The 20,240-nt window shown below is 42.0% G+C and overlaps 1 protein-coding gene across 3 annotated transcripts in view; it reads right to left on the bottom strand.

Moving 5' to 3' along the window:
- The window catches only part of LOC138964448 (thioredoxin reductase 1, cytoplasmic-like), a 62,103-nt gene extending 47,612 nt beyond the window's left edge, over positions 1-14,491 (bottom strand). The window contains exons 1-2 of one of the 3 annotated variants that reach the window (XM_070336406.1): positions 14,397-14,491; positions 8,059-8,306 (exon numbers count right to left, since the gene is read on the bottom strand). In XM_070336406.1, coding sequence (XP_070192507.1) covers positions 8,059-8,169 — 111 coding nt within the window. In that variant the 5' untranslated portion in view covers positions 8,170-8,306; positions 14,397-14,491. Of the gene's footprint in view, positions 1-8,058; positions 8,307-14,310 lie in introns of all 3 variants that reach the window. The other 2 variants (XM_070336405.1, XM_070336407.1) reach the window with 2 other exon arrangements.
- Between the last annotated feature and the right edge of the window lie 5,749 nt (positions 14,492-20,240).

Here is a 20,240-nt window from a genome sequence, read left to right as displayed (position 1 = left end):
TTTCACTGACGTAGACTGTGCCCCATCGAGCATAGTTGGTATGATCATATCTCATGAAGTAGGGGAGCATTGCCGTGAAAGCTTGAAGATGCAGATTCCAGTCGCCATCTCTACTGGTGCGTGTGAACTGGAGGAGAATTTCTACCATCTTCAGGTACTCCCACCAGAACTGGAAGTTTGGATTGGCCCGCGAAGCAGCAAACGAGTCCACAAGGTCTGTGAAGCGTTTGTTGGCAAGAAGATGTACAAGTGCTGCTGTGTCATCACGAACCATCTCGTCTTCAATCTCTTGTGCGAGCTCATCATCACTGCCGTGGACGTACTGCAGCAACTGTGGTAGGAGTATTCTCCACAAGGCTTGCCAGGTCAACTTATGAGTTCGCATCCCTCTGACATAGGACTTGCCTGCCAGCACCTGTTCAGCTGTTTTCGGGCCAAGGATATTGCTCTCGACCCACAGATCCAGAAGACCAGAGCACTCCATGTGACGCCCGATGGCTTTGAGGAAGTTGAGGGACGTATGGAGACCACCGAGCCTCACTACCAGCAGATTCTGATATTCAGCTTTAGCCCATTTGAGATTTGTGTATATTGTGTTATAATTACCACAGAAATACCATAACATCTTAAATGTTGTTGAAATTTGTACTGATTATGCAACGTTATTGATACAAACGTATGTTGAAACAAAAGTTGATAATAAATAGAGTGGTTATGTTTAAAGAATTGTCAGTTTTTGTGTGTGGGTGAGTTTTCAGGCTTGTGGCGGCCATTTTGAATATTTAATGATACAGGACAAACTAGCAAATATACACTTTGTCATACAGCAGAAATGGGAAGAGCACACCATAATTACTCACAAATGGCCTATCTCTATTTTAGGCCCCGTTTTTGAGAATAAATGGTCCAAATAGTGACCTTTGACCTTGACCTTGACCTTTGACCTAGTTGATTGTGCACCATTGATCTGAACCCCTGCTGAAATGTAATTGTTGAATCAGATGTCCAGTGTGTACAACAGATGAGCCACTGCAAATCTTGATGGCGTCCAAGTTTAAACACATCTGAAATATGGGGTCAAAATGACCTTGACCTTGTCAGAATGATGATCAATGTATATTCATTTTAATGCTGAATACCTACTGGGTAATATCACTTATTTTTAGTGATTAGTTCGCAGTAGTTTACTGCCAAAAGACAACTTAAAATGCACACATGACAAAACAGTACAAGTCAATATTGTCAAGTCTCATGTGACCTTGACTTAAGGTCAAGGTCAAATACTCTGACAAGGCAACCATTGCCTATCGGTCATCTACCAACTAGCCAAAAATTAACACTGTATCTCTAAAAACACCAAAGATATAAGCATTTGTTTGAGAATTAGTAGTCTTGATATCATGGCGGCCATCTTGGAAACCGTTGAATAGTAACGAATATAGGCATTTTTGACTTTGGCAACAGGCATAAATGGATTCAGCACACCCAAATCTATAAGAAACAACCTGTTGCCATTAATTACCCACAAATGCCCGAGGGTGTTAGATTTTCTGAAATCTGTCCTAGTCTATATGCACCGACTTGACATAGATCAACAGACGTGCCTTTAGAATTAGATATGGGCAGCGGTGCCTCATCTGAACAGACAACTAAAGCTTGATGTTTCCGTCACACTTTGTCTTTTAGATCTTCATGGGATATACAGTTTACAACACTCGTGATTTTTTATATGGCTTGTATTTCAGTCAAGACCCAGCGGGAATATCAAAGCCAGAGGCTCGTGAGTCCCTTGATATCACACCGGTGACACTGTGACGGTTCCCCTACGCTTTGTGTCCGGTGCCCTGACCCTTTGTGTTCGGTTCCCACTCGGTTCCCACACGCCAAAATTCGCGGACAAAACATCCATTTATGGTAGTATTAGGCAATGTTGCTCTCTGAGAATGGTCTTGTTAGATCTGTGAGTGTTTACACTACATGCCTAGGTGCTGTTGGATTGAAGGTTTTTGATATTTTAGCCGTTATTAGGTAGAATGCCTTCCACTTTACTGCAAAACTGCATAATTCGTAGCATCGGCAAGAAATATCCTACCAAAAAATGCCTGCTTGGAACTGTCGTTGGTCCAGCAAAAAGTTCAACATGTCTGTAGCAGACAGCCCAAGTTTCAAGATTGTAGGGCCATCCAAACAGCCGTAATAATAAAAACAACAAAAGTAGTCAGTGAAATTGGCTGTGTTCGGTCCCCACACACTTTTGTGACGTAGGCGTGACGGTTCCCATAATTCATTGTGTCGGTCCCCACTTTCTGTGTCGGACCCCACTTTCGACCTAATTCTCTGTGACGGACCCCACAACCAGCCTATTTTGTGTCGGTCCCCACACCTTCTTGGATTTATGACTTGCCGGTTACTTGTATCATTGTATTCATTGAATCTAATTGTCTCGGAGTTATTTTTCAGCAAAAACCGGCAAGGCAGCACCTTTTGTGATACCAAGTAAGTCAGATGACATCAGTATGTGTGTGTGTGTGTGTGTGTGTGTGTGTGTGTGTGTGTGTGTGTATGTGTGAGAGAGAGAGAGAGAGAGAGAGAGAGAGAGTGAGAGAGAGAGAGAGAGATTGACACCTTTCCAGATCACTCCGGTTATGCGACACTACCGCGAGCGTCACTACCGCGTGTCACACTACGGCGAGTACGACACTACCGCGTGTAACACTACCGCGTGTCACACTACCACGAGTACGACACTACCGCGAGTATAACACTGCCGCGTGTCACACTACCGCGCGTACCACAACCGCGAGTACCATAACCGTAGAGAGAACGCATGCAAACTTACTTCTTGTGAGTTTGTGTTCTAACGGCTTTGATTGGAAGCAACCCATTCTATATGTATTCTGATAGTGTGTTCTGATCGTTTTGAGTTCTTGGTTAGCATGACAAACATTGAATTAGTGTTCAGAGAACAGACCAGGCCTTTTTGACTCACATGCGAAGCAAAAGTGAGTCTATGTACTCACCCGAGTCGTCCGTCCGTCCGTCCGTCCGTCCGGACGTCCGGACGTCCGTCCGGAAAACTTTAACGTTGGATATTTCTTGGACACTATTCAGTCTATCAGTACCAAATTTGGCAAGATGGTGTATGATGACAAGGCCCCAAAAAACATACATAGCATCTTGACCTTGCTTCAAGGTCAAGGTCGCAGGGGCCATAAATGTTGCCTAAAAAACAGCTATTTTTCATATTTTTCCCATTTTCTCTGAAGTTTTTGAGATTCAATACCTCACCTATATATGATATATAGGGCAAAGTAAGCCCCATCTTTTGATACCAGTTTGGTTTACCTTGCTTCAAGGTCAAGGTCACAGGAGCTCTTCAAAGTTGGATTGTATACATATTTTGAAGTGACCTTGACCCTGAACTATGGAAGATAACTGTTTCAAACTTAAAAATTATGTGGGGCACATGTTATGCTTTCATCATGAGACACATTCGGTCACATATGATCAAGGTCAAGGTCACTTTGACCCTTATGAAATGTGACCAAAATAAGGTAGTGAACCACTAAAAGTGACCATATCTCATGGTAGAAAGAGCCAATAAGCACCATTGTACTTCCTATGTCTTGAATTAACAGCTTTGTGTTGCATGACCTTGGATGACCTTGACCTTGGGTCAAGGTCACATGTATTTTGGTAGGAAAAATGTGTAAAGCATGTGAGTCGTATGGGCTTTGCCCTTCTTGTTGTTTTATATTTCAAGGAAACATTTCAACCTTTGCCTTCAGCCATGGAAGTCATAAAATGACACGCGGTAATGTTATACTCGCGGTAGTGTGACACGCGGTAGTGTTATACTCGCGGTAGTGTCGTACTCGCGGTAGTGTCGTACTCGCGGTAAGTTCTGTTTCCGTACCCGCGACAGCGGCAGCGACAAAAGAAAACGCGCGCAAACGCGTGACGTGTTTCCGTACTTGCGTTTTAAACATGCGGTAAAATCTGTAAACTCCCGCGTTGCCGCGCGACAACGCGAAAAAATCGCTCCAGGACCCTTTCAAAAAAATCGCGTCGCTTGCCGCTTGTCGCGCCGCTAACGCGTCGCGCGTGTGGAAACACTCCTGGTCATTTTCTATGTGCTTGATTTTCGTCGCACCGCTGGAAAAACGCTATCGCGGGTACGGAAACACAACTTTAGTGTGAGACGCGGTAGTGGTACTCGCGGTAGTGACGCTCGCGGTAGTGACCAGCACCCGATCACTCCACATAAACGCTGGTTCTGGTTGCATTGTGCCGCTGACATACAGCTAATAGGATTTTTACACCCCCTATGGGTGTGTATAGGTTTCACTCGATGTGTTTGTGTTCGCAAGTAGATCTCAAGAATGAACGGACCGATCGTCACCAAACTTGGTGAACAGGTTCTATACATTCCTGAGACGGTCCTTACAAAAATTGGGACCAGTCAAACACACGGTTAGGGAGTTATTGGTGGATTAAAATTATACAAGGCCTGGTATAGACGGACACCCCCGTTGGTCAAAGGGAAATAACCATTCTCACTGCCACCAACTGAGAAGGTTATTTCCCTTTGACGGGGGTGTAGTTCCTATCGGAGGAATTTCTTGTTTTAATCCTTTTGTGGTATTGCTGATGATGCTGAACATGTATTTTACTAGTTTACCAATATGTATCTTTGACCCTGATAGCCTACGAAAACGGAGCAATCATGGCCCAACATTGGCCCAATGCTGAATTTATTGGCGCGGTGTTGAGCCTTAGTCGGGCCGTTGTCGTAGGCTGTCAGGGTTTATGTAGCCTTGTTCCATTGTATTCTGACTGTCATAAAGTAATTAATTTTAAGAGAAAGCAGTCATGAACACAAGGAGCTGGGAAAAGTTGCCTCTTACAACAAGCGTGGATAAAAAGACACATACTTGACATAGGCAAGTACTCTTTTTTTTTTCCAATCACCACTAGAAGTCCCTGGGCAGCATTTTGCTCTGAAAACTGAATCTCACATACGACAGGTGGATCTTTTATTTTAAAAATGTGCCAAATTGCATATCTCCAAGGCCTTAAGACTAAGAGTAGATATTGGGAAGGCCAGTTCAAGAAGGTGTGGGTGGATCAACACATAATTTGCTGGTATACTGGGAACCGTCCCAGAGATAAATAATGTTATATATTATTTGTGGCATAAACTAATAAAGTTAGTCTCTCTCTCTCTCTCTCTCTCTCTCTCTCTCTCTCTCTCTCTCTCTCTCTCTCTCTCTCTCTCTCTCTCTCTCTCTCTCTCTCTCTCTCTCTCTCTCACACACACATACACACACATACTGATGTCATCTGACTTACTTGGTATCACAAAAGGTGCTGCCTTGCCGGTTTTTGCTGAAAAATAACTCCGAGACAATTAGATTCAATGAATACAATGATACAAGTAACCGGCAAGTCATAAATCCAAGAAGGTGTGGGGACCGACACAAAATAGGCTGGTTGTGGGGTCCGTCACAGAGAATTAGGTCGAAAGTGGGGTCCGACACAGAAAGTGGGGACCGACACAATGAATTATGGGAACCGTCACGCCTACGTCACAAAAGTGTGTGGGGACCGAACACAGCCAATTTCACTGACTACTTTTGTTGTTTTTATTATTACGGCTGTTTGGATGGCCCTACAATCTTGAAACTTGGGCTGTCTGCTACAGACATGTTGAACTTTTTGCTGGACCAACGACAGTTCCAAGCAGGCATTTTTTGGTAGGATATTTCTTGCCGATGCTACGAATTATGCAGTTTTGCAGTAAAGTGGAAGGCATTCTACCTAATAACGGCTAAAATATCAAAAACCTTCAATCCAACAGCACCTAGGCATGTAGTGTAAACACTCACAGATCTAACAAGACCATTCTCAGAGAGCAACATTGCCTAATACTACCATAAATGGATGTTTTGTCCGCGAATTTTGGCGTGTGGGAACCGAGTGGGAACCGAACACAAAGGGTCAGGGCACCGGACACAAAGCGTAGGGGAACCGTCACAGTGTCACCGGTGTGGATATTCATCCGCTGGGTCTTGACTGAAATACAAGCCATATAAACAAGAAATTCCTCCGAGGTAGGAAAAACACCCCCGTTGGTCAAAGGGAAATAACCATTCTCACTGCCACCAACTGAGAAGGTTATTTCCCTTTGACCATTAATATGTCCCTCTATAAGTCCTTGTAGAATCTTAATCCACCAATAACTCCCTAACCGTGTGTTTGACTGGTCCCAATTTTTGTAAGGACCGTCTCAGGAATGTATAGAACCTGTTCACCAAGTTTGGTGACGATCGGTCCGTTCATTCTTGAGATCTATATGCGAACACAAACACACAAACAAACACATCGACCGAATCCTATACACACCCCTATACCGGGGGTGTAAAAACCACTCGTGTTGTAACCTCTATATATCACTCAACCAGGCTGTCAGTCACTCGATCTACAGTAGAACCCCCCTTTTACGACTTTAAAACAAAAACTGAGAAAATCGAGTCTTAAAAAGGTGGTAATTTTACAGAGTCTATGAACAGAAAGTCTGAAAAACAAGGTCTTAACAAGTCGCGTAAGGCGAAAATACAATATTTAGTCAAGTAGCTGTCGAACTCACAGAATGAAACTGAACGCAATGCAACGCAGCAAGACCGTATACTCGTGGTCCACCGCTCACGGCATAGGCAGTGAAATTGACAAGAAGAGCGCGCGAGCGGGGTAGTGGTTACGCTATGCTGCATAGCACGCTTTTCTGTACCTCTCTTCGTTTTAACTTTCTGAGCGTGTTTTTAATCCAAACATATCATATCTATATATTTTTGGAATCAGGAACCGACAAGGAATAAGATGAAAGTGTTTTTAAATTGATTTCGAAAAAAAAAATTTGATAATAATTTTTATATATTTAATTTTCAGAGCTTGTTTTTAATCCGAATATAACATATTTATATGTTTTTGGAATCAGCAAATGATGGAGAATAAGATAAACGTAAATTTGGATCGTTTTATAAATTTTTATATTTTTTTAAAATTTTCAGATTTTTAATGACCAAAGTCATTAATTAATTTTTAAGCCACCAAGCTGAAATGCAATACCGAACCCCGGGCTTCGTCGAAGATTACTTGACCAAAATTTCAACCAATTTGGTTGAAAAATGAGGGCGTGACAGTGCCGCCTCAACTTTCACGAAAAGCCGGATATGACGTCATCAAAGACATTTATCAAAAAAATGAAAAAAACGTTCGGGGATTTCATACCCAGGAACTCTCATGTCAAATTTCATAAAGATCGGTCCAGTAGTTTAGTCTGAATCGCTCTACACACACACACACACACACACACAGACACACACACGCACATACACCACGACCCTCGTTTCGATTCCCCCTCGATGTTAAAATATTTAGTCAAAACTTGACTAAATATAAAAAGAAGGGAGTCTTAAACTTAAAGGTCCTTGTCTACATTTTTATACCGAAATCGCCATTTAACCATTAAAATGCAGAGTCTATTATCTACAATTATCAACAATACACCCCCTTTCGATCAGGAAAGACGAAGCCAGTGTAGCCGTTTGAAAATTCATTGTAGTATTCCAGCGTAGTACTCATAGTAGGATATCCTTATTTGGAAAATGCCAAGCGCAAAACTCCTCTCAAATCCCGTGCATTTCGTGCGTTTATAAAAAAGCGTGGACAGCGCTCCAGTGTCAAACTGTTGCTGCACTTGTTTTGGCGTGGCTATAAGAATAGTGACATGAATTTGATTGGTCAGTATTTTTAGGTAAAGCACATGTTCTCAGCAAACAGAAAACAAAATATTGGAAGCGTGAGTCACGCTACCCAAAAATAAAATCTTTTTTTACATATATTTTTTTTTCTATAATTTTGTTCCCCATGGTTCATGAATTCATCATTTGACATAATTTTGTATCGAAATCTAACCATAAGATTATTGAAAAAAAGCAAAAATGTAGACGACCACCTTTAAATTGTGAGGTCTTAAAAGGGGGGGTTCCAATGTACCTTTAAACAGAAGGGGCAGGTGGTCTTGCTGAAGACCATCACTTTGTTAGAGTTGATTAACTCCTGCAGGTAGACCACCACATCGGCCCCCTGTGCTGTTGTTGGAGGCATCGTGCCTTCCTGCTGTAGCCTCCCAAAGGCTCCGCTCGCTGTTAAGTTTCTGTCCTGTCCCAAGCTGTGCTACACTGATGATCAGGATTATTCTCCTGCAGTCTTATTTCAGTGGATTGTGTTGACAGTCAGTCTTCCTGAAAAGAGAAAAGACAATCAATGTTGAATTTAGATTAAATGTTGTGGTCTCTGATCATGACTGATGAGTACTTGTCATCATTTTGGAAGTGCACACTCTTTGGTGTGTGTGATTTTTTGGGGGGTGGGGGTGCACATGTTTTGGCTTGTTAATTTCATGCCTAAGTTGTGTTGTTTTGTGTTTGTCTCTGTCTCCCACTCAGAGCAAAAGACGTCGATCTGCCCATAACTGTCTCAATCCTCCCTTTATCAAATTATCCAACAGGCCACAATCTTGTCATGCAATTCCTTTTCCTTTTGAGTTTGACTCTTTAGTTTCAGAGTAATGTGGAGATTTCTGTTGTGATAGTGTTTGATGAACCAGGACTAATCTACACCATTCATGCTGACTACTTTTCTTGTTATAAGATTTTGTATCTACATTCTAATTCATCTTGTATAAGATTATTGAATTGATTTAATTAAGTCATCAGAATAGCATTAGCAACAGGCTTTATCTAATCCAGCAGCAGCAGCACAATGCTTTGTCAATGGGGGTAATGAAGTGTGTTTGATGCTTACTGAGATAGACTGTGCGCAGGTCTTCATGTTCACCATGTTATACAAACAAATGACAAAATCACAAGTACGGATCTATGTTCTCACACAAGTTACAGTTTTATAACACCTGGATGCCATCAACCTCATCTACATGGATTTACTTCTCTGCAAATCTTTCTGCTGGAGGCTTGAGCTGTATGCAGAATCATCACTAAATTCCTTGTTGTGCAACTGATCCAGATAGTCGAAAAATCAATACGGTTATTAAAATAATAATCTACATAAAAAATGTGCAAAGATATATGAGGTACCAGACATATGTTACAAAACAATGTAACACTAACAGCCCAAACCCAAACGAGTAGCGATAAATTGTACGTTATTCTAATGTTTGCTCTAATGTACGTGCTGTGATCAACCTGTAACAGTTACCTAATAAAAAATGTCTGTTTTTTTTCTTCTCCAAAACTGGTCACTACAGCATTATACAGTTCTACAAATACACATTAACCATAAATTCTACCAGTGTTAGAAGACTTCATATAAATATATCAATTCAAAATGATCTGTGGCATGAAACTCAAAGTAAACATGATTGTGTTTATACTTTGCTGGCAAACAGCTTGCCTTACAAAATGCTGAGTCATAGTCTAATGTGCAACTAAGTGCTATAACAGCCAAGTATGCATTAGTCATAGCACACCTATCTCATTTCATTACAACCCTGAACACTCTATGAACAGACCAGCAAAAAGTAGACTCCATAATTATTATATTATACACATTTTTTATGCTTTTCATCCCTTGCGGAGAAATCCTTGACAAAATGAAAAGTCATGTTCGTGTCAGGGTTTGTCTGTGTGTATTTATGGAGAGGGGTGTTTGCGGGAAAGGAGAACTACACATCAACAACTAAAAGCCATAACCCTAAAATTCAAATCTTAAAAAATCCTAAAATTCACATCCTACAAAGTGCACAAACAGGGCAGTGGGTCGTGTCAATGTTCCTCACAAAAATTCTTTCTTTCTTTATTTGGTGTTTAACGTCGTTTTCAACCATTCAAGGTTATATCGCGACGGGGGAAAGGGGGGAGATGGGATAGGGGAAAGGGGGGAGATGGGATAGAGCCACTTGTTAATTGTTTCTTGTTCACAAAAGCACTAATCAAAAAATTGCTCCAGGGGCTTGCAACGTAGTACAATATATGACCTTACTGGGAGAATGCAAGTTTCCAGTACAAAGGACTTAACATTTCTTACATACTGCTTGACTAAAATCTTTACAAACATTGACTATATTCTATACAAGAAACACTTAACAAGGGTAAAAGGAGAAACAGAACCGTTAGTCGCCTCTTACGACATGCTGGGTGGCATCCGGTAAATTCTTTCTTGTCCCAACCAATATGGGACTCCCCCTAACCCGCGGGGGGGGGGGGGGGGGGGGGGGGGGGGGGGGGGGCTCCTCACAAAAATACATTGATATACCTAGACAAACAATCCTTCCTTTTTCACAACAATGGCCCGAAACAGGATATTTCTTCCAGGATGCTCCGAGGTCAAAGTGAGTAAGCATTCCCGTTGTACACTGTGACAGTAGTGTCAATATAAAATCTTCACTGCTGGGCCCTGTCCACGCACTTTAGTACAGTGGAACCCCACTTTTAAGACTCCCTCTTTTTTTAAGAACTTGTTTTCTCAGACTGTCTGTTCATAACCTCTGTAAAATTACCCCCATTTCAAAACTTCCTCCTTTTTAAGACCCAATCTTCTCAAATTGTGGAGGTCAAAGGCCCCCCTACCACTGTATCACACTTACAGTGTCACTGGCATCCACCATTTAATTTAAACAGTGTGACAAGAATAAAGAAATTATTTGTCACAGTGAAAGAACTTAAGAAGCACACGAATCTGAAAAAAGATGCCCCCCCCCCCCCCCCCCAAAAAAAAAGAAGAAGCTTTTGAACACTGACTTTAAAAATAAAGTATTTGAATAAGAAGAAAAAGCAAACTGGATCGAGCCATCACGTACACCAGCTTTGCTATTTACATAAACGCAACAGAAAGTGCTTTCTATAATCCCAATGAATCCGTGCAAATATGAGAGGTCTGATGTAATATTTAAATTAAAGGGAGAACAAGCTCCAATGATTTGATCTATTTTTCTCATTTTATGTTCGAAATGACAGAAAGTACACTTATTCCTAAAAACGAAGGAACAATGTCAATGGTGTTAGCATTAACTGACTGTAAGGCCCCCTCCTTCTGACTGATATAACAGGTTATTATTAATAATACCCAGAGTATTAAAGCCTTTTGAGACAGCATAATTCAAAAGGTAAAAACAGACGAAATATTTGCACTAACTGACCAAGTATAAAATATCTGTACACGTACATAAACTGAAACAACATCCCCACACAAACATCCTCTCAGTCTCAATAAATCGCAAGTTGCATTTTCTTCAGAATATGAAGCAATAAGCAAATTCATTCTATTATCACACATTATGTCAATATGTGTCGCCCCTGACCAACTTCACGAAATGTGGTCCTAGATTTAAAATGATGAGTATCACTTTCCTTTTTGCAGAGTAAATTATATATGAGTAGAAGAGTTTATAATGCGAGCACTGCATTGACCAGAACGTTGTGTCAACAAATCAATCATGGTTTCTCGGCCAAATGGGTTTGTGCCTTCTGTCAACAGAACTAAATTAGCTGAATTCTGTACACAACGAATGAATGGCTTCCAGAAATCTGAGAAGTGTGTTTGCATGGCTTGATATGCTGTTTGAAATTCTGCTGTCTTATTGTCTTGGCAGTAGCCTTTACATCAATCGGTCTGCAACAACATGCTGACACATTTTACTTTTACAAAATGTTGTATGTGTCCAGGTTTCCCAATTGCTTCGTTTCCGGCCGATTTATGTGGAGCACGTGATGCGCACAAAAAATATTGGCGGTCTAGAAGTGTCTGCGCAATGATCGCGGCCGCTTTCTTGACCGCCAAGGACGACCACGCACGTTGTGAGACGTCATTCGGTAGACCTCAATACATGAACCAACCAACGTACAATCTAAAAAAAAAAGTTTACTATGGGTCTGTCTCAAAGAGAATAACTTAATAAGGGAGTACAATTCTGTGACAAGAATGTTATATATATATACATGGAGCTGTGAATAGAAGTAACACATGTATTTTCTTACTGTTGATAAATTGATTTTTCCTCAATACTAAAGTAATAATACCGGTTAGGGCCAATACTGTGAAAAGAATATAATTTATAGCTGTAAAGTAAAATACATCTCACTTATGAGATCTATCAGTACAAATGGTTTGAACCAGAAGTAAGCAAACAAATTATACATGTATGCATCGTTGTATGAGTTATGCCATCCATCCCAGCCCTGAAAGTTCAAAAAATGGTGTACTAGCCTTTGGCTAGTGATTCTGAAAAGTTACTAGCCAGAGAGCAAACTTTACTAGACAAACCAACAATTTGTTTCAGCAACTTGACTCGCATTTGGTGAGGAGATGAACATTTCTACTCGCCAGTTACATGTTTCTACTCGCCATGGCGAGTAAAATAGTTTAAATACTCGCCACTTTCAGGCCTGCCATCCATCAATCATTCACCTTACTAAAATCATAGAACTTAGAACAAGAAGATAAATATTCTGTTCCACATCAATGTCAATTCAAATGTGGTGAAAATAAAATCTGGAAGCAGAACCTGGATGATGTAGGTTAGACCGGGGGTGTCGTTTGGGTCGGCCCTTCGGCCAATCGCCAATTTTTTTTACTTTGGCCGAAACTTTCATGTCCCTATCGGCCAAATGTCCGAAGAGTATTCGCCTAAATCGGCCACAGTTTGTCCAGTTTTTTGTATTGGTCAGGCTTTGATTGCTAAAACTGCTGCCGATGTACTTAGTCAACTGACTGACGTTTATTTCCTTCGCGAATACCAAAAACGAAACATCAATGTTTTGAACGGAAGCCATTGCCAAAAAATATAGATGCCAGAGTGGTTTCCCTTGGACGGGAAACCACACTCTCAGCGTTCGCGTTCGCCGGTTCGCCATAGTTTATCAGTCAGTCAGTGCTTTCGATTTGGATTTGAACATCATGTCGCAACCAAACAAGAAAAAAACTAAATTGGCCAAGGTTTGCTACCCGTCGCCAAGGTAAGTGATTCCGGACAAAATGACAGGAACATCGCGAATGTGGACAGTGTCAGTGTGAGTGGTTATAGTAGTGTTGTCGAGTCGATCCAAGCAGACGACATAGCAGACGATAGTCACCGCGAATCGAAATCTGCTGAGCCAGAGAATGAAAAGCGTCCTCCAAATTGTGGTTTCCAAGCAAAATGGCTTACCCTACACGGTCTTTTATTGGTGTTTTACTAGTCATGTTTCCCAAGGCTTGTCAAGATTTGCACAAGATTGGAAGAGTTTTACTTTCAAGAAATTAAAGTTAAAGGTTTGTTAAAGTTTCAGAGAACTGGTGTCTGATGTATTTCAGTTGCAGTATGCAACATAATTATAATCCAGGGTCGGATTAGGGGGGGGGGGGGGGGGGTGTCACAGGGGTTCCGGACAGCGGGACCCTGAACCCCAGGTTGTACCCCCTCCCCCCCCCCCCCCCCCCCCCTCTGGCTTAACTGCTCCGCCCTGTAATTTGTGTTCCTGAGACAATGATTGTATGTATTGGTGTTTCCCTCTTGAGCCTTGTGCTTCAATGTTGCGGTGACTTTGTATGAGCCAAAATAATGGCCGAAAATTTTCCAAGATGTCCTAAAGCTTTCTGACAGTTTCGGCCAAATGTCCCAACATAAAAATGTCTAGCAACACCCCTGTAGACAGAAATTAAGAGTAGCAAAATTAATGGACTTTAGAAGTAAGATTATTCTTTTACCCACTGTGACTGTAGCCTATAAGTATAACTATATTATATATAAATAAATAAAATTAAAACCATTTTGCCCACTACCAGAACAAGCCTTGTACCATTCTAAGTAATTTACCAGTTAACGAATCTCTGACCGGCTAGAATTTTAATTCGTACGGTAGAAACATTCTCTGCTGTCACTGAATCGAAACTTGTGACCTCGTTTAGAGCACCGAATGGCCCCATGCGGCATGCGGCATGAACGACAATCGTACACCGATTCGGTTGAAAAAAAGAAAAGGGGTTTATTTACTTGGCTTCAAAAAATCTGTACGACAATAAATCGATGACACACAGATATCTTCTGCTTTACCTATTCATTAGGTCACTATCTATTTCAACATAGCACGATGTCGGATTTCTCGACGAAAGAAAAATGCAGCCGAGTAGTTTTACGGCAAAAGAAGAACATGTCGACCAATGTCTAGTAGCCTACCATTTCATAACCTTAGAAACGATTTGCAGACAAGTTACACACAAAATACAGGGAAAGATTACAAAAAGAATACTCACAGTTACGTAAAAGCCACCCAGCAGTCACTACATGTAGAGTCCCATACACACTCAAAGCAAATGACAGGAACATTTATCCAACTCACCTGCTCTGTCGACCGCCAAGTTTGACACTAAAATTAGCGAGGTCACGTGCGTTGGTTTGTGACGTAGGCATGCATAGGCGCCAGGAATCAACACTTTGCCTGATTTGATCCAATGATTTGTATACGGATATACGGAAATTGAATTATTCTGTCGTAAGCCTGTCACAATCACAAATTGCTGAATCACAGTTGTTGGCAAGCCTAAAATCAGTGAGCGTAAGTGTAGGCATACTTCAGTCTCCGGAATTGTGAACGTGTGTGCCTTCAGCTTCGAGAAAATTCTGTGCATACGGCCAGTATTATACACTGAGTCAATTTGTGAAACGGCAACAACCGCTCCCAGTGCAGAACTGAAGTACAAGAAAATTGGTTGATTAAAATCAACATGGCCGAAGCAATGTTTTCATAAAAGAAGCGGTAGTGTACGGGCACATGTTGTATGTATTTGGGTTACATGTGTTGCAGAGTATTTGAAAATACGTAGGCATTAAAACATGCAAAGAAGAGTGATAATTAGTCCCTGTTGTGAAGTGGATAAATTGATTAGGCCTACTTATGTATCACACTAGTTTTACTGCTACAGCAGTCCCTCTCATGAACGGACACCCTAGGGCCAGTGCGAACCTGTCCGTACCGTCGTGACATTGCAGGTGGCCGGTCACGAGAGAGGCCCTCCCCCCATCACACACACTCAGACACACTGACGTCGGACTGACTGAGTGAGTCTTTGCTACTGGTGAACGAGCTCTTCTTGTACCGTAAAACAATAAGGTCAAACTACTACAACGTATTTAACTGAAAGGAAAAAAACCTGTCCTGTAAAAATGACGTTAAATGAACGGTGTCAGAAAAAGAGAGATAAAAGAAATCCTCAAATTCCTGAGGATACAGGCACCCCATGAAAGCAGCCACGAACGGCACACTTTGCAAAAATATGAATTGAAAACCTACATGTCGTACTTTTTTTTCTGGCGTTATTGAATGCTTCAGGCAGTGACTTTTCCCTGTCCAGTTTCCTCTTTCGTCTCTCCGACTTACCCCTCTCTTACCCCCCCCCCCCCCCCCCTCCCCCTTCACTGGGATGTATGTATGTGTCCAGTCGGCCTAAAACTGACAGGGGGAAAACTGCTCACCGATTTTGTTCTCATTGTTTATTAACGAATTAACCAAAGACATTATGGCAAATGGAAGACACGGTATTCAATTGTCACCGGATTCAGTCGAATTATTGATTTTGTTGTTTGCGGATGATGTGGTTTTAATTTCTGATAGTGTCATCGGTTTGCAAAACCAGCTAAACGGTTTTATTGACCACCTCAAAGACTTGCAGCTTGAGGTAGTCGTAAATATGGCTAAATCGAACATAGTTGTGTTTAGAAACGGTGGCCATCTGGCATTACGAGAAAAAATGGTTCTTTGGTGATAGTGAAGTGAAAGTTGTAAACAGGTATACAATATTTAGGAGTCTATTTGTCCACAAGAATCTCTTTTTTCCACACTCTAAACGACCTTGCTGATCGCGCGAGAAAGGGCGTATCAGCTATCCTCAAACTTCTTTGGAGTATTGGGGAATATTTTCCTGACTACGTTTTTTAAACTGTTTGACAGTCAAATACAACCGATCTTGACGTACCGACGGTTCGGAGGTCTGGGGACTCTCTGCTGATCAACAAATTGTTGAAAGAGTACATTTGTCTGCCATTAAAAGGTTTGTCGGTGTCCATTCGAAGTCACCAAGGCATATACTGTTCATATTACGGTGAAACAGGACGTTATCCTCTGTTCAGTGGTAACGCACATAAAGTGTATGAAGTTTTGGCTTCGATTATCTCGGCTGGATGGCAACAGGTACCCCAAGCAAGTGTATAATATGTTATTGTCTATACAGAGGCAAAATTACACGACAAGGGCTTGTAACGTTCGTAATGTTTTGCGGTACAAGTATGGATTTGGTGAAGTGTGGGAAGCACAAGGTGTTGCTGAGTCATGGCACTTTTAACAGACTGACCTCTGTGATCACCGTGGGGCACTGCAGAGTACTCTGATCAGTACACTGACCTCCCGCGGGACCACCGTGAAGCGCTGCGGCATGAGTATTGATTACATTGACCTCCGTGATCACCGTGAAGCACTGCAGAGTACTGATTTCACGGACCTCCGTGATCACCGTGAAGCACTGCAGAGTACTGATTTCACGGACCTCCGTGATCACCGTGAAGCACTGCAGAGTACTGATTACACGGACCTCCGTGATCACCGTGAAGCACTGCAGAGTACTGATTTCACGGACCTCCGTGATCACCGTGAAGCACTGCAGAGTACTGATTTCACGGACCTCCGTGATCACCGTGAAGCACTGCAGAGTACTGATTACACGGACCTCCGTGATCACCGTGAAGCACTGCAGAGTACTGATAGCCCTACATGTTTAAACACACACACACACACACTACACATACACACTCTGACACACACATACACACACACACACACATACACACACACTGACACACAACAGTGATTTGCAACAAAGAATGCGCTGCCGGGTTGATGAATTCCTTCTCCAAATTCGATATGCTTCCGAATTCGGCAATAAGGAAATCATCAACCTGACTAAATAGTTGGCAGCGCATTTTTAGTTGTTTGTCTGTCAGCGTATGTGTGTGTGTGTGTGTGTGTGTGTGTGTGTGTGTGTGTGTATGTGTGAGTTTATGTGTGTGTTTGCCTGTGTTTGTTTGTGTCACTGTGTGTGTGGGTGTGTCAGTGTGTGTGTGTGTGTGTGACACACAACTTGCAACAAAAAATGCGCTGCCAACTATTTTGTCGGGTTGATGAATTCCTTCTCCAAATTCGACATGCTTCTGAATTCAATAAAGATATCATCAACCCGACTAAATAATTGGCAGCGCATTTTTTTGTGGGTGTGTGTCAGCGTATGTGTGTGTGTGTGTGTGTGTGTGTGTGTGTGTGTGTGTTTGAGTGTGTGTTTATGTGTGTGTGTTTGTTTATGTCACTGTGTGTGTGTGTGTGTGTGTGAGTGTGTGTGTGTGTGTGAGTGTGTGTGTGTGTTTGAATTTGTGTGTGTGTTTGTTTGTGTCACTGTGTGTGTGTGTGTGTGTGTGTGTGTGTGTGTGTGTGTTGGTGTGTCAGTGTGTGTGCGTATGTGTGTGTGTGTGTGTGTGTGTGTGTGTTTGTGTGTGTTTTTGTTCAGTTGTGTGTGTCACTGTGACAAGAGACTTCAGAGGCCTGTTGGTGGACTAAAATACCCCGGTAAATCGTTACAACTTAGCTTGATTACTCTTCCGTCATCCTGTGAAGTGCAATTAGACCAGAGGTTTAAGTTACCAATTGCCGACTGCATTGAAGGAATGCTCAAATGAATGCTGAAGGAAGGAGAACCTTAAAACAAATTGAAGAGAAAGAAAAAAATATGCTCTCAGAAACAAAGGTACTGACTGAACAAGCATTGACGGAAACGAACAATAACGCGATCAAAGCTATGTTCGACGCGGCATTATACTGACCGATTTATTATTACGTTAACCTGCTCAAGTTATGATGCAAATCAAACCCTTGTCAGTTCCGACACTGACGCGCGACACTGATAATACTGCCCAGATAACCATTACGGCTGTCGTCATCTATATATATGACTAGAGTCTGTGTGTCTGTGCGCGATGCACGGCCAAAGTTCTCGATGGATCTGTTTCAAATTTGGTGGGCATATTCAGGTACACCCGGGACAGGACACAACCTGGTCGATATTTCAACACGTGCTCTCAGGTTTTTCTCTGTTTTTCTCTGGATCCATTCCCAGTAACTTTTCCTTATCTTCTCCAGTGTTTTCAGCGTTTATCTCCCTTCCTTCGTGTGGCGTCAATCAATATTCCCGTTACTACGTTACTATTTTTAGAATGTCACGATTGCACCCGTAAGTTGTCCTTACTGTAAAAGTGAAAAGGTCGAATCAATTTATAGCCACGCGAAAAATACACTGTCATCTATCTCTATATATTTATAGATATACATATACATATATATATACGGCTTCTCTGTGTGTGTGTTTGTGTGTGTGTGTGGGCAACACCTGTGGATTGTAGAGTTCTGTTTGTGATGTGGTCTATCGGCTTTGGTGTGTCAGTATGTTTAGGCCTTCCTTCGAGAAGCCATAACAGTTATTCTCAATCCCGTTTGAGTGGACTTTGCCTTCAAAGGTGATTGTGGTGTGTCGGCACTCGGTTACATTTGGCGTCGTCGACAGCGATGGGACTCAACATGAAATGTTCAGGCCACTGAATCATTTTCGTGCTGTTCCCAGTCCACCTGAGATGGACCTTAGATTCTCAGTGTTTTCAGCGTTTATCTCCCTTCCTTCGTGTGGCGTCAATCCATATTCCCGTTTCTACGTTACTATTTTTAGAATGTCACTGCACTGTCCAGAACGCTTTCATTGCACCCGTAAGTTGTCCTTACTGTAAAAGTGAAAAGGTCGAATCAATTTATAGCCACGCGAAAAATACACTGTCATCTATCTCTATATATTTATAGATATAGATATACATATATATATACGGCTTCTGTGTGTGTGTGTGTGTGTGTGTGTTTGTGTGTGTGTGTGGGCAACACCTGTGGATTGTAGAGTTCTGTTTGTGATGGGGTCTGGCGGCTTTTGTTTGTCTGTACAATTACGCCGGAAAACTCCGAGAGAGAGATTCGCCCGCTTCCCTCTTTGCTTGCTCTGTCTGTATGTTCTGGCATTTGAGAAGCCATAACAGATAATATAGGGCTTAGAAATAAGCTCTAAAATTCTCAATCCCGTTTGACAGGACTTCGCCTTCAAAGGTGATTGTGGTGAACCGCCACGCTGTCTGTCTCTGTCTCGCGATTCACCCCGGCGAAGCCGGATATTCCTCTAGTCAACTAATATAAACAAGCTTTTTAACCTTCGCCGGTGGTCGTGGGTCCGTGTGGACCCAGATCGAAGGGTGTTTAATTGCAAATATCTCTTAAACTAGTTGGAATTTTTTAATTAGCTTTTTAGAATGCCTCAAATTTCAGCGAGAAGTAATATAAAATAAAAAAGGTCATATTTAGACTACAAACATCGTGGGGACCCATGTTTATCAAAGAAGGAAATGAGAAGCATGGGTCCACACGGCCCCACGATGACTTCCGTGTGAAGTCGATAACCCGGACGGGCGAAGGTTAAGGACACATTCCTTTTCTAACAAACGAACACGTTAACCGCCTAGAGATCTGTCAAGGCTTTTACAAGGGATAAGAGCACCATCCATGCACCTTGGACTCATAATACACATCCTTGAAGTGCCGCTTCTTTTGCAGCGTAGACATATGTTACTAACTCAATTTCTGGTATATGAACAAGTGGAGGGATGGTCATATGTAAAGGCATGGCCATTTCGGCTGGGATGCTGAGCCGGACAGGCTGTTTCAACGAGAAAGATAGGGTGTGTCTTTAAAGGCACGGTAACTTCCCTTCTTTCCGCATACATCATCTCGTAATTCACCATAAATCTGCCAAGTCTTTACATGGTATAATAATATAAAAGCGTCATTCTGCTAGGACGCATGCCAAAAATCTACAATCTGGCTGGCTTCTGTGCAAAGTAGAATTTTGTTTTTCTGAATTGATTTCGTAACTGACACGCATAAACCATCTCGTACTTCACCATAACTCCGTGCAGGTCTCTTTACATGATATAAAAGCGTCATTCAGCTGGGACGCATGCCAAAAATCTACAACCTGCATGGCTGGCTTCTGTGCAAAGTAGAATTTTGTTTTTCTGAATTGATTTCGTAACTGACACCTACGACCATCCCTCC

This window comes from Littorina saxatilis, linkage group LG4, assembly GCF_037325665.1.
Source record: "Littorina saxatilis isolate snail1 linkage group LG4, US_GU_Lsax_2.0, whole genome shotgun sequence".
Classification (NCBI taxonomy): domain Eukaryota; kingdom Metazoa; phylum Mollusca; class Gastropoda; order Littorinimorpha; family Littorinidae; genus Littorina; species Littorina saxatilis.
This window is presented reverse-complemented; position numbering and strand designations above follow the sequence as displayed.